This window comes from Cibotium barometz, chromosome 34, assembly GCF_041138505.1.
Source record: "Cibotium barometz isolate CiBa-2024 chromosome 34, ASM4113850v1, whole genome shotgun sequence".
In the NCBI taxonomy this organism is placed as follows: Eukaryota; Viridiplantae; Streptophyta; class Polypodiopsida; order Cyatheales; family Cibotiaceae; genus Cibotium; species Cibotium barometz.
Genome location: NC_141079.1, coordinates 9,101,893 through 9,116,537, shown reverse-complemented (window position 1 = coordinate 9,116,537; position 14,645 = coordinate 9,101,893). Strand labels below are relative to the sequence as shown.

Genomic DNA, 14,645 nt, shown 5'->3' with positions numbered 1-14,645 from the left:
CTTGATATTGGCCAAGGGAAGAATGTTATTGAATCTCTTGCAATCAATCCTGGAAAGATTGCTCCCTTGATCCCATTATGTCGTTGTGTTGTAAACACAAGAGTGAGAGGCCTACGAACTGATATGGATAGCCTAAAGCAAGCTCTAGAGGCAGAAAAATATATTCAACAGAAAGGAATGTTTATTTTATCTACAACACTTTCGGATGGTGTTTCACAAGAGGTGACAGATGAAATTGAACAATCATGGGATTCTTGTTGGAGGGATGTAAATGCAGAATTTGAGGGCACAGATTGTTGATGATGCTGATTGGTCATTTTTGTCTCGAAAGATGTTTTTTGTGTGGGAGGGGAATCACCGTACTGTTGCATGGATGTCTCTAATTGAGGAGAAATTCAAGACATCAAAGGCATGGCATATTCGAGTTTTAGCAAGTTTTATTACTCCAGAGAAAGAAACAGAAATGAAGCTAATAGCTGCTCTTCAAAGGTTCAATCTGTAAGTGCGAGTTCTTACTTATATGTGTTACCTTTTTTCGAGCTTTTAAGGGTTTTGTGAACAATTCTTAATATGTTTGAAGCTATGTATTTTTTATTTTTCAGCCTTAATGAAACAGCAATTATTAAAACAAATCTCAAGGATTATTTGTTCAACACGAAGACAATGTGTTCATGTGATGAGAATAAGTACTAATCACTTTTTTCTGAGGAAGAAAAAAAGACACTTGAAAAGCATAGGGCAAATGAAAGCAGTAAAGGATCAAGTACTTGGTATCCTTTGACATCTCTGATGCTAGGGAGAATGGTATTTGCAGTAAGTTTCATACCATTTGTCATGGATGTCTTTTAAATTAGAACTAACTAATTCATTGTACTCATTCATCTCTTTGGAATATATTTTAGCCACTATACAAGCAAGATTATGAGGCAAAGCTAAAGGAACTTTAGCCAAATTTGAGTGTTGCTGATATGGAGAAATCACTTAAAAGTATTCGAAAGGATGTGAATCTCAAGTATGGTCGAAAAATGATCAAGGTATGGTTAATTTAATGATTCTTAACATAAAGTTGACTTTTTAAAGTGTTCAAGTGTTTTTTGAGATTGGTCATATGATCTTTGTTTACAAAATGATCAAGGTATGGGATATGCATGTATTGTATGATTAAAAAATACAGTTGAGTGTGACGATTGCATGTACTGTTTATATGTAGATTCTGTCTATTGTCAAACCAACAAATGGTGAAGATTGGTTTAATATCTTGTGGAGCCTCCCATTTGATGATATATCATCCATTGTCACATTGGAAAAGTTGTATAACATCTCCATTGCCAAAGTCTCAAAGGAGACACAACTAGCAACCCTCAGAATCTTAGGGTCAGATTCAAATTTGAGAACAAGTTATGGGATGCCAAAAGCTGATAGAGAATTCATAAAGTGGATGGCGAAAGAGGCATGGATGGATCAGTTGCTTTGTGAATCTAAGAGGTTACTCTCTCAGGTCTTGGTTGCTAGTCAACAAGCTAGCTTTGTGCTTCCTCAAGATCCTACGTTGAGAGAGTATTTTGGGGAAATACAAGCAATGAACAGACTTGAACTTTATAAAGATTTAAAGGATTCAATGACTGTTGCTACAGCTGCAACATGACAAATGGAGATGACGAGGGCATCTCGACGATTGGTATTTAGGTAAGCAATACATGTTTTTTCCTTTTCAATTAAAAATCCATCCTTAAGTATTTCGCTTTTGTACTAAGACTCTTATTGTATGCAGATTCTTGCAATCCTTAAAAGCTGTTGGTAAGATTGAAAAATTGTTGCCCATATGTCGAGTATGGACAAAAATTCAGGACTTAAAATTCTGTATGTACTCTCCAAACATGATAGAAAAAGAAGGGAAGCAAGTGCTCTCTGGAGTGGGAGAGAAAGAACTGCCCGTGGTGGTGGCTCGATATGAAAAAAGGATGTTGCATCGAGGAGGAGGTAGAGCTGTACACACAGCATAAAAAGGGAGAGATGGGTTCATCAAGCTCAAATTCAGTCCATGAGGATGATGCAGTCATTGAGGTTTAAAAAACACTTGAGAAGATGACTAAAAAGGACAAAGATTCAAGTATGGAACTAAAGAAGGGTGGTAGGCCACCAAAAAATCCTGGTACTAATAATGGTAAGTTCTCTTGATCTTTTTTCAAGCTATTATTTGTTTGTGTAACATATGTTGTTATCACTTTGTGTCTTTACATATGTGGTGTGGGTACAGATGTGCAGGTACTGTAGTCTACACCCATTCTGAAAGGATGTAAATGGAAAGATAGGTCTGTCCGCTTTTTGTACATTCCATTGACCTCTCTAACTTTGAATCAGAGTGGCACATGTGATGCTTCACATTGCAAGGTTTGGTGCTATGATTATGTCGAGTTTGGGAAGCAATTGTCTATCTCAAACTTCACACAAGCCTATATAGACATGAAGGAATACTTTGTGGGTCTTGGAGGTGAAAGAAAAACAAGAAATGGTAAGAGTGTTGCTTGGGCTGCAGATTTTGTCATTATTGATCTGCCTACACAGCTAGAAGCTCTTGGAGTAGAGGATTCCACATCTCCATCTTGGAATTTATTAACAGAGGACCATGTACGCTACTCCTTGCTAGTAGCGGCCACAGTTGTTTCAGATTCTGGCTGGATCCTAGTTATGTGTGCTCCTCATGTTCTTCATTTGGTTGAGCGTTATGCTAGGATCAGTAGATTGGAGTTTGCATGTCGAATGTACATGCAATGCTTAGATGCATATTGCACAATCAAAGTTGGTGGTATTGATCATAAGGTGAGACAATTGTCATACAATGACCTGTTGAAAGAATTTATGCTCTCGTATAATGAAATGGCTTGTACTAAGTATATGTTTAATTCTTTTCTTATCTTTAGGTGGATGTTGTGGTTTTATGCCTTCTTCATCGGGCTGGTATGTCTTGTGTTTGTAATCCTGGAAATGCTTCCGTGGTTGGTACCAAATTGGGCATTGCTTTTGGAAGTAGTTTGTTTCATCATTATTTACCAACAAGTGAGCAGACTATAAAACATGGAGAGAGTATTCCATGGAGAGGTGCATTGGAGAAGGCTCCATGCATGATGTTGTACTTCTTGGAGTTCTTGTGTCCAATTTCTGGACATGTGGTGGACTTAGGTGCTGGGACTGGTTCTATGCAAAAAGCATGCGTGCATTCTGGGAGAGCATGCTTATCTATTGAGAATGATCCTGACATTTGCAATTCTATATTGCAACCATTTTTGGATGGACAGAAAGTAAAGGGCAATGTGTTAAGCAACTATGGGACTCTAAATGATTCCGAAGATGTGGAAATGGTTGTTAATCTTCCAGACGACTAGTAAGTATGTTACTCTCGTGTTTAATCTTTTTAAACTTATTTGTTGGAGAATATTATTATCAATGAGGCATTGATATTGATTGATCTATTTTAGCTTTTTGCCTTCTTATGCAGGTGCTATGGCTGAGATGATGTGTAATGACATTGCATTCAATGCCCCCATCAAAGAGAGAAGGCATCGTCGCAATATCTATGTGGATGACATTAGTAAAGAAGATTGAGTCTAGTGATTTGACATGACTTTTTCCCTTCAAGCATTGAGTCTAGTGATTTGACATGAGTTTTTCCCTTCAAGCATTGAGTCTAGTGATTTGACATGAGTTTTTCCCTTCAAGCAATTCATTTTGCTTGTGATGCCCTAGTATTGAACATGCATAACTTTTGTGGTGTCTTACACCTATTTCATTTGCTAGAGATGTAGTAATCATATTGAAGAACTATTAGTACATCATGTGAGTACCCACCATGAATATTAATCTCAATATCGCATATTCAATTTTGAGCATGTTGGTCTCATAAAACTTTTTCTATTTGCTAGAGATGTGATAATCATGTCATATCTTAATTAAGGTTTGCATGTCAAAACTATGAGTTGTGTACAAATGATCATCATGGTGAATTGAATCTTGAAGTATCTCCTTGCAACTAATAAATGTTTTGGCATAGATGCATGCAAATTTGCACCCTAAATTCTTCACCATGTGACTTGCAATCATTTCATCATCACTATCTATCATGGTAGTATGAATGATGGATGATGTAGGTGGAGGGTGTTGAAATGAAGTAGACATGAAAAGTAGTTTTGTGAATAAAGGGATCTTATAAGCCCTAAATACTATTGGAAAGAAATGTAATTAAATGTATATAGCATCTTTGTAGGGTAGTTTTATGACTAAAGGGTGTGTGATGTTAGCGGCATCTTTGTGGGGTAGAAATGTATATAGTATCTTCTTGGGGTAGTTTTATGACTAAATGGTGTGTGATGTTATGATAAAATTGTCTACGAAATCACAATATAGGCCATGCTCAGAAAAATGTGCTCAGACCAAGACGCTCAGAGAAAAGACATACCCGTCACACCGCTTACACACCCAATATGAAATTGCTTTCTTCACAGATTCAGCTATCTTTAAAACAATCATTTAATAAAGCCATAGTATCACTGATCACAATCCTCCAAAATATCCGGTTGAATCTTAATTTCCAATCATCCCTTCATCGGAGTATCTATGGAATCATTGGCAACCAAAACACTCACCACCTATCCACTCAAGGGCCTTTTCGATAGTTCCTAGCTCATAGTACCTAGCAATATATTCACTTATAAAAAATTCAAGATGGAATCTCCATTGAAGATCAGCAAGATCAACCAATATTCCATATAAAAGAACCATGGACTCAGCCGTTGAGGACCAGCAAGGTCAATCAACCAGATCCATGCCGTGTTTGAGAAAAAAACTCTTACTCCTTGTTCCAATATCTTCCACGACGCACGTGTGGGTATCTTCCGCGACCCAGAGCCCGAGCACCGTATGGTCAGCACCCTCTAGGATCCTTCGCAGGTCACCTAGCGCTTCACTCATAGGCCGCTTCCTTGGTCTCTCATCCACTGTACTGGAAGCTCACCATTTAAATCAAGCTGAGGCTGGTTAAGACCTCGGCCGACCTTGCTACGCGAGACGTCCTCCGTTGACTCTCCGACCGTCAGCTGTTGTAACTTTATCAGTTAGGTCTCCACGACCTTATTTACAAGACGGTCAAAATGCTTCCCCAACATTCTTGACATAAAACAATCATTTACAAACAGGTCACAAATACAGTTTCTATGAACTCTCGTCTTTCCAATTATTCCACATACACATCCACATTCGTACATCCACATTCACATCTACATCCATTTTCACATCCACATTCACATCTACATCCACATTCACATCTACATCCATACATCCATTTTCACATCCACATCCACATCCACTTTCATACATCCATATCCACATCCACATCCACATCTATACATCCATACATCCACATCCACATCCACATCCACATCCACATCCATACGTCCACATCCATATCTATATCCATACATCCATTTTTACATCCACATTCATACATCCACATCCACATTCATACATCCACAGCCATACATCCACATTCACATCTACATCCATACATCCATTTTCACACCCACATTCATACATCCACATCCACATCCACATCCACATCCACATCTACATCCATATCTACATCCATACATCCATTTTCACATCCACATTCGTACATCCACATCCATCCACATTCGTACATCCACATCCACATTCATACATCCATTTCCACATCCACACCCATATCCACATCCACACCCATATCCACATCTGTATCCACATCCTTATCCATACATCCATATCCACATTCATATTCATACATCCACATCCACATCCTCATTCGCACATCCAGATCCACATTTACATTCATACATCTATATCCACATCCATATCCATACATCCATTTCTACATTCCCATTCATATATCCGCATACGCCTTCACATCTATTCTTTTACATCACATCCATTCTCGCCCTATCACAACAACACTTCTTACCTCATCCCATACGCACCTTATCACATCTTATCACATCTCATACACCTCTTATCACATCCTATCACATCTCATACACATCTTAGCACATCCTATCACATCTCATACACCTCTTATCACATCCTATCACATCTCATACACATCTTATCACATCCTATCACTTTTTGTACGCATCTTATCACATCCTATCACTTCTCATACGCATCTTATCACATCCTATCACATCTCATACACCTCTTATCACATCCTATCACATCTCATACACATCTTATCACATCCTATCACTTCTCATACGTATCTTATCACATCCTATCACATCTCATACACCTCTTATCACATCCTATCATATTTTATGCACCTCTTATCACATCCTATCACATCTTATACACATCTTATCACATCCTATCACATCTCATATGCATCTTATCACATCCTATCACATCTCATACACCTCTTATCACATCCTATCACATCTCATATACCTCTTATCACATTTTATCACATCTCATACACATCTTATCACATCTTATCACATCTCATACGCATCTTATCACATCCTATCACATCTTTCAAAAAAAAAGAGAAGGGTCATACCACTTAAGCACAAGCTTCAAGCGAGTTCTTGGAGGACGGTATCTAGCCAATTATTGGACAATGACTTCAATAGCTATCACATCCTATCACATCTCATACACCTCTTATCACATCCTATCACATCTCATACACATGCTATCACATCTCATACACCTCTTATCACATCCTATCACATCTCATACGCATCTTATCACATCTTATCACTTCTCATACGCATCTTATCACATCCTATCACTTCTCATACGCATCTTATCACATCCTATCACATCTCATACGCATCTTATCACATCCTATCACATCTCATACACCTCTTATCACATCCTATTACATCTCATACACATCTTATTAGGCATAAAGATAACTTTAGTAAGAATAACACTTTTATAATAATCCTTTATGTAATTTACTATGCATAAATTTCATTTTAATGAGAATAATACTTTCAAAATAAAAATAAATCTTTTATACATTATGCATAAAAATAAATCTTTTATACATCTTCTTTTCTCCTCCTATAGGGAATCATATCCCCTACTTCCTAGGCTACCACTTCATCGGTACCGTCTCCCTCCACCCCTTTGGTGGTCCCCCCATCCTTTCTTGCAACTACTTCTTCTCTTGTTTCTCCCCTCCCATAGAACATCTCCCCTTCTTTCTCTCATGTTCCATTCTACTCTCCTCCCCAAATCAGTGATTCCATGAAGCTTACAACCACCAATTATCATTCACCTTGTGGCGTAATGCTTCATCCAATCTTCTTTGCCTTCCTTTTCCTTGAGGCACATTAGTGAATAAACTATGCATAGAAAAAAATGGAAGTTAGTATATAAGCTTACAAATTATGTACCACAAAGAGAAAATGAAAAATTAAATATTTATATACCTATAATATCTTGTGCCAATCATGTGTCTTGAGGTCATATATTTGTTCCTCTCCTTTCTTTTTGGTCTTTGTGAAGGGACCCTTCAATGAATGCATTACTCCCGCTGGTGTACGAAAAGAGGCGATCACTCTTTTCACCTTATTGTGCTCCCTCTTGGTTTTAATACCCATTGTGCCTTTGGTAGGACTATTTTGCCACTCTCACTTTCAATTGGGCATGCACTTTGAAGGCGTCCAATGTTTTGTAATTCATCCCTTACACCCTTTGTATCTCTTTTACCAATTAAATGGTCCCAAATATTTGTTACCACATTCTTGAAGATATGCATGGGATCTAAGAGATGATTAATCTTCATGTCACACCAATATGGAAGTCGAAAGAAGATTGAGTGTCTAGACATCCCATTTGGTGGTGGATTGGGAGTGCTTCTCCATGCCTCAAACCAATCTCTACCTCTCATCACAAGATTGAGTGTCTAGACATCCCATTTGGTGGTGGATTGGGAGTGCTTCTCCATGCCTCAAACCAATCTCTACCTCTCATCACAAGTGGTGAGACATCATGTGGCACATACTTGGGATGTGAAGGAGGGATAAATCGATGATATTTGTCATACACCACCTTCTTAAGTGTGAAGGGTCTTTCCGAAACAAGTGATGGTCCTCCGCAAATCAGACATGCATGATGTCCGGAGGTTCCTAAACCTATTTTAATTGAGATGATTGAGATAGAGATATAAACTTAAAGTTTAAAGGCCAAACTCTTATTCATATAAAGTTCAAGTAGATACCTAAGCACTCTGAGAACCCAGGATAGTCATGCATCATCACAGCAAAACTCCTTTCACCTCTACCTCATGCCTATTTATTGGCCTTGAAATGTCATGTACTTTGATACCTTGCCATAGTGTCTCAAGCTCCTCAATCAAAGACTTGAGGTACACATCCATGTTTTCCACCTTATACTTGCCTACTGAAGGAGAGCAAGCATGATAAGACCTTTCTTGATTGCCACCTATGGAGGGAGGTTGTAATTCACCAATATAATAGGCCAAGTAGACCATGATGTGTACTTGAAGCCAAATGGGTTAACACCATCAATGCCTAAGCCAAGACGTAAGTGACGAGGCTCATCTTTAAACTCTGGCCATTGATGCTCCACATGTTGCCATGCCGATGAATCAGCTACTACGATCCTCATGATGCCATTGGTCGAGCAATGAGTAGCATGCCACATTATGAGTTCTACAATCCCCTTACATTTTAAGAGGAATGATAGGGAAGTGTCTCAAAACCTTTTGGAGAACTTTATCACCTTGCAAATCATCCCTATAGCAGCTCTCCCCACATTGTAGACATTATGTTGCATCTTTATTAACCCTTCTAAATAGCATGCAATCATTGGGACATGCATGTATTTTTGTGTAATCCTTACCTAGCATAGAGAGCATTTTACATCACCCATCTTGTGAGTTTGGTAATAGATTTTGAGAGTGGGAAGAATCTTCTTGAGAATCTTACAACATAGCATAAGAAATCATATGTCAAGATATTAGCAAGGAGATTATATAGAACATGAAATATTTTCAGTAGAATGAGGCGGTCGTCTTACCGAAGAAGACTTGTGACACTTGCATCAGTCCATCCATAAGTTGCTTGCAAGTTCAATAGCTCTAAGTTTTCCCTTAGTGTGGAGTATAAACATCCCTCATACAAAGATGTGCTTGCCTCTCTATGCAAGGTTTCCTCCTCTTGTGACATTGGAACTTGCTCACTATCATCTATGACCTCCCTTCCAAAGACGTCATTCACCATGTCGTCCATGATGAGATTCTCTTCCTCCTCATGTGGCAATGGTGGAGGCACCTCATTCATTGGTTGGGCAAGATGAGTCTCAGCCATGCTTTCCATATGATGCCTTGCCACCTTTCGCACTCTACCCAATGTCACCAAATGGTGTGGCATGTTACCTAGAACTCTCCCATGGTTCTCCTCTATGTCATCATCTGCACTTGGTCGTGCCACTGCCTCATGTGAAGACCATAGGTTTGGGCATGCTCAACTGTTATATGACGTTGTCGTATATACTAGCCCTTGCATCAATCACACACACATCAAATTTTCTCTCTCAACCATGCCTTAGATCTAACTTCTAGCCCTTGATGATCACTGTCAAGCATCTGTAACTAGGCCAAAATTGATTTAGGGTTCATACAAAACACACAACAACATCCAGTACTGCAAACAGAAATTTACCCAAGTTTTCGCTACTTGACAACGATTACAGCAGCATTTTTTCGCTGCACAACAACGAAAATACGCTGCCTACCAGCAAAATTTTGCTAGTAACCAACAAAGATATCAGCAAAATTTCACTGCTCCAGCAGCGACCTGCGAAGCTGTCACTCTCGCCTAACTTGCTACCGACAGGTATCAATACCTACTTGCTTCCCTATTGCTACACATGCACAGCTACGCCTATAGCCCAAGTTTTCCTCCCACCTCAACTCATCCCTCAAGGGTGTTAAATCAATCAAGTCTCCCTATCCAAGGTAAGCAGTTCTTTCTCTTTTCCCTCTTTCATGGTTTCATGTCTTCTTCCAAGCTTTCATAGAAAGCTTGGAAATAGTTATATGTGAGCTTCTCTCCCTTCCTCTCTCTCTTTTTCTCCCTTCCCATGTCTTTCCTCTCCCTTTCCCTAACCCTAGCCTAATGCATAGAGCTCTAATAGAGAGCTTTGATACAGAGCTCTCCATCAAAGCTTTCTATTAGGCATTCTATACATTGTGCATAGGTTTAGACTTAACACAAACTAGTTTTTTCGTTCACTTATGCATTAAGAGTAAGGTTAAGGGCACTCACCTCTTTTTTATCTTGTTCTTCTTGCTTAATAATGTGTTAACGTGACGAGGACTAAATTTTTTATTTATTATGTTTCTTTTTTGTAGGGTTATTCAAGTGAGCAAGGTTTTGAGCATAGCCTCTCATACGGTAAGCCCTATTTCTTAATTTGCACGTCTTGTCTTTGTGTTTTTGCACCCTTGGGTGCTGGGATTAGGGTTAGGTCAATAGGCTAGGGCTATACATAGCCCTCTTATGCGGGCTATGCATAGGGTTATGCATAAGGGCTATCTTATGCGCATACAGCTTATGCATAGGGCTATGCATAAGGACTAGGCTAGGCATAGCCCTCTTATGCAATAGGGCTTGTGCATAGGAATTATACATAGGACTTATGCATAGCCCTCTTATGCAATAGGGCTTATTCATAGGCCTTATGCTGCATAGGGCTATGCATAAGGGCTTATGCATAGCCCTCTTATGAAATAGGCCTCTTATGCAATAGCCCTCTTTATGCAATAGCCCTCTTTATGCATAGTCCTATTTATGCATAGGCCACTTATGAAATAGGGCTTATGCATAGCCTTATGCATAGGGCTTATGCATAGCCGTATTATGCATAATGAACTAATATTTTGATTTATTATGATAATATTTTGTAGGTCTATTCAAGAGAACAACCTCCAAGGGCATAGGCCACGCATACAGTTCATATGGATTCAGCTAGTAGAGGTAAGTCCTCTTTGTTTATGTGCCTTCTCTTTGTGTTTTTGCACCCTTGCGTGCTAGAGATTAGGTTTAGGTCAAGAGCCGTTATGCATACGGCCTTATGCATACAGCCTATGCATATGGCTTATGCATAGGGCTTATGCATATGGCCTATGCATGCGTCTTATGCAAATGGCCTATACATACGGCCTATGCATACGGCTTATGCATAGGCCTTATGCATAGGCCATATGTATGCCATATGCATAGGCCTATGCATACGGCTTATGCATACAGCCTATGCATACGACCTATGCGCACGGCATACAGGCTATGCATATGACTTATGCATACGGCCTATGCATAGGCCATTGTTGCATAGGCCTTATGCATAGGCCATATGCATAAGGCCTATTCATACGGCCTATGCATACGGCCTATGCATACGGCATACGACCTATGCATACGGCTTATGCATTGGCCATATTTTGTATGCATACGTCCTATGCATACGGCATACGTGCTATGCATACGGCCTATACATATGGCCTATGCATACGGCTTATGCATATACAACTTATGCATACGGCCTATGCATACGTGCTATGCATACGGCCTATGCATACGGCCTATGCATACAACTTATGCATAGGTTGTATATCGTATGCATAGGCCGTATGCTGTATGCATACGGCATACGGCCTATGCATACAGCTTATGCATACGGCGTATGCATAGGCCGTATACCGTATGCATAGGCTGTATGCATACGGCCTATGCATACGACAATGGCTTATGCATACGGCCTATGCATACGACCTATGGAGCATTGTTATATGCCATCTAGAATGATGCCTATGTTAGGTTAGGAGTGGTTATCCGCAAGTAGGTGATTATAGTGGAGGGGGAGCCCTCGATCTTCTCACTATCCTTCTCTTGCAAAACGGGAGTTGCCTTTGGCTTTAATAGTGGGGAGCATGTGGAAAGTCCTCAAAAGCTATCATCCGAAAGGGGCACTATCCACCCTGCTTGTCTAAGAAGTATTGTAGGAGGTCCAATGTCCTAATATCAGAGGTTGTATTTTTTATTCAAGCTTGTGTTGTTTTTTCTTGGTTGGCTTGACATATGCGAGGTAAGTGGCCTTATTAATTCAACCTCATGTTTATTGCACCCTTGGGTGCCAGGTTTAGGAAACTGGACTTATGCATAGAGATATGGGGCATTATTATATGCCATCTAGAATGTTGCTTATGTCAGGTTAGGAGTGGGTATCCACGAGTAGGTGGTTATGTTAGGTTAGGAGTGGGTATCCACGAGTAGGTGGTTATAGTGGAGGGGGAGCCCTTGATCTTCTCACTATCCTTCTCTTGCAAAATAGGAGTTACCTTTGGCTTTAATAGGAGAAGCATATGGAAAGTCCTCACTTAGAAGCTATCATCCGAAAGGGACACTGTCCACCCTGCTTATCTAAGTAGTATTGTAGGAGGTCTTAATAATGTTCTAATATCACATGTTGTATTCTTTGTCTAAGCTTTAAGTATGGCTTGGGTTAGAGCAATCGTGTTTTGTTGCCTATGCATGTATGTAGCAGCAATGCCAATCGACCTTGTCACAAGATCCTGATGTGGCCAATCTGTTGTCCATTATAAATGAACGACATGGGCAACAAGCTTGGTTGCAGTTAACACATACACATGTATGGTTCAATCAAAGCTTTTAACATACACAAAGTTAATCTTTTATGCATTCTATTTGTCTTATATTTTAACCTTATATGCAGGCAGTAGGCCAGTCGACACCATGAGGACAGAAGGACAGACTACCCTACTTGGCCAGTCAATGTCATGGGGGAGATCTACCCCACTTGCTCAGTCGGGGGGCTAGACCATGCCTTTGATAGGCAGGGGGCCGAATGGTGCAAACCCATCACGATATGGTTTTGATGAGCCTACACCACCTTTGTCTACTAGACCCACCCCCGCTCCCTCACGTCTGTCTTCACCACCACCACCACGATGTAGTAGGGAGTCTGGGGGGTAGTAGACATGCTAGCGGGGAGAGAGCCGGCTGCTTTTGCTTTCGCAAAAGCAGCACTAGGTCTCTCAATGTGTCTCCCCAATAGGGGGGCTCTTCATCTACACATTATGAGCCAGCCTCTAGGAGACCCATTCCACCATTCGATCCACGCCTCCTCCTACATACACCATGGATGTAAATGGTGCCCTCGTGGTGGATGCACAAGGAAATAAATTCATGAATCGTATGCATGTACTTGCGAACCTGGAGTTCGTGAACTCCTTCAAAAAGTGAAAAGCACAAGATGAACTTTCTAAGCAATATGTTATCGATGTGCTTAAGTTAGAGTTCCTCGTGCCACATGTGGGTCTGTGCTTCTCTTAGGAGTGGATGAAGCGGCACATCAAGCTTTTTCTCTCTAATGGAGAAAATATCAAGAGAGCAATGAAAAATAATTTGGAGAAGCCTAACGTGTGTACGGCCAAGGAGTGGAGGCATGCACGCAGTTTCGTGATGAGAAAGCACCTAGGTGCTTTTCAACAACAAGTGCTTCCCGACTACGGAAGCGAGGGGCTTCGCACTTTGGCTCCGGCAGGAAATCCTCCTTTCTTGCTCGTTCTGTAAGTATCATTTCTTCTCTCCTTTCATTTTGTTTTGTTTCTTGAAATAATTGTATATTTTCTTAATTATTTTTTATAGAGGGAGGTTTTTGGGCATGACCCAACAAAGGAGGAATATTACTATGGGTATAGAGTCCCCCGTCCATAATTATGGGCGTGGATGCATATGCAAGGTGTACGCTTGGATGAGTCCATTTTGGGGACTCAAGCTGATGAGGTAATGTGTTGCCTAAACCATTCTCTTTTCTACGTCTAATTGTATTTTAATGCTCTTACTTACCTTACACTTGATGGCATGTATGCAGCAGGATGAAGGGGAAGAAGAAGTGGAGGATCCAAATTATCAGCATGAAGCAAGTGAAGAGGACAAGTAATTGGATGATGAAGATCACTCAGAATCCGATGAGGATTCCAGTTAAACACCCATCTCTTCATACCTCTTCATTGTAAAAACTTTATGTATATATGGCCAAAGGCCCAACAATTTTTGAAATATAATTTTTTGGGCTCAATTACATTCTCCACAATGTATGTGTTTCTTATATTTGTGTTTGTGTTACAAATCTGAAAATATGACTCTGTTCTAATTTTTTTTAAAGAGCTAGACTCCCCAGTCTGCCCCAGCTCTTTTTTTGCAGAGCGTTCAGCGTTTACGTGGCGCTGAACGATATTTCGCTATACGGAATAGTGAAATATCTTTTTTGCTCAACGTTCACGCGCTGAGCTACGATATTTTGCTATACGGAATAGTGAAATATCATTGTTGAGAAGCAAGCCAACAGAAATAGTAGTGTTTCTAGCAGTGAAAATGGCCCGATACCTAGCTACGCTTCTAGTTATAAAAGCACTACTGCTTTCGCTGCTAGACCCTCATTCTGTTGTAGTGTTTGGGATTTCTAGCGCTACATTCTAATATCAATCCAAAGGTATCAATCTAAGTTTTAGGATTGGTTACTCTCTCAATCATAAAAATTTATCTAAATGTAGCTAGGTGGCTGTA

The 14,645-nt window shown here is 40.0% G+C and overlaps 1 protein-coding gene across 1 annotated transcript; it reads left to right on the top strand.

The window, feature by feature from the left end:
* Positions 1–1,771: 1,771 nt before the first annotated feature.
* LOC147618681 (uncharacterized) lies at positions 1,772–3,603 on the top strand. Its single transcript, XM_086774355.1, has 4 exons — positions 1,772–2,164; positions 2,258–2,820; positions 2,922–3,382; positions 3,477–3,603. The coding sequence occupies exons 2-4, from the start codon at positions 2,464–2,466 to the stop codon at positions 3,601–3,603; spliced, it is 945 nt and encodes a 314-aa protein (XP_086630481.1). The 5' UTR covers positions 1,772–2,164; positions 2,258–2,463.
* The last annotated feature ends 11,042 nt before the right edge of the window (positions 3,604–14,645 follow it).

Excerpts from the sequence above, each read along its gene's own strand:
- LOC147618681 (XM_086774355.1), top strand. The coding sequence starts at position 2,464 with ATGAAGGAATACTTTGTGGGTCTTGGAGGTGAAAGAAAAACAAGAAAT. Across the intron at positions 2,821-2,921 it reads TTGGTGGTATTGATCATAAG|GTGGATGTTGTGGTTTTATG; the intron begins GTGAGACAATTG and ends TCTTATCTTTAG. Across the intron at positions 3,383-3,476 it reads GTTAATCTTCCAGACGACTA|CTTTTTGCCTTCTTATGCAG; the intron begins GTAAGTATGTTA and ends GATCTATTTTAG.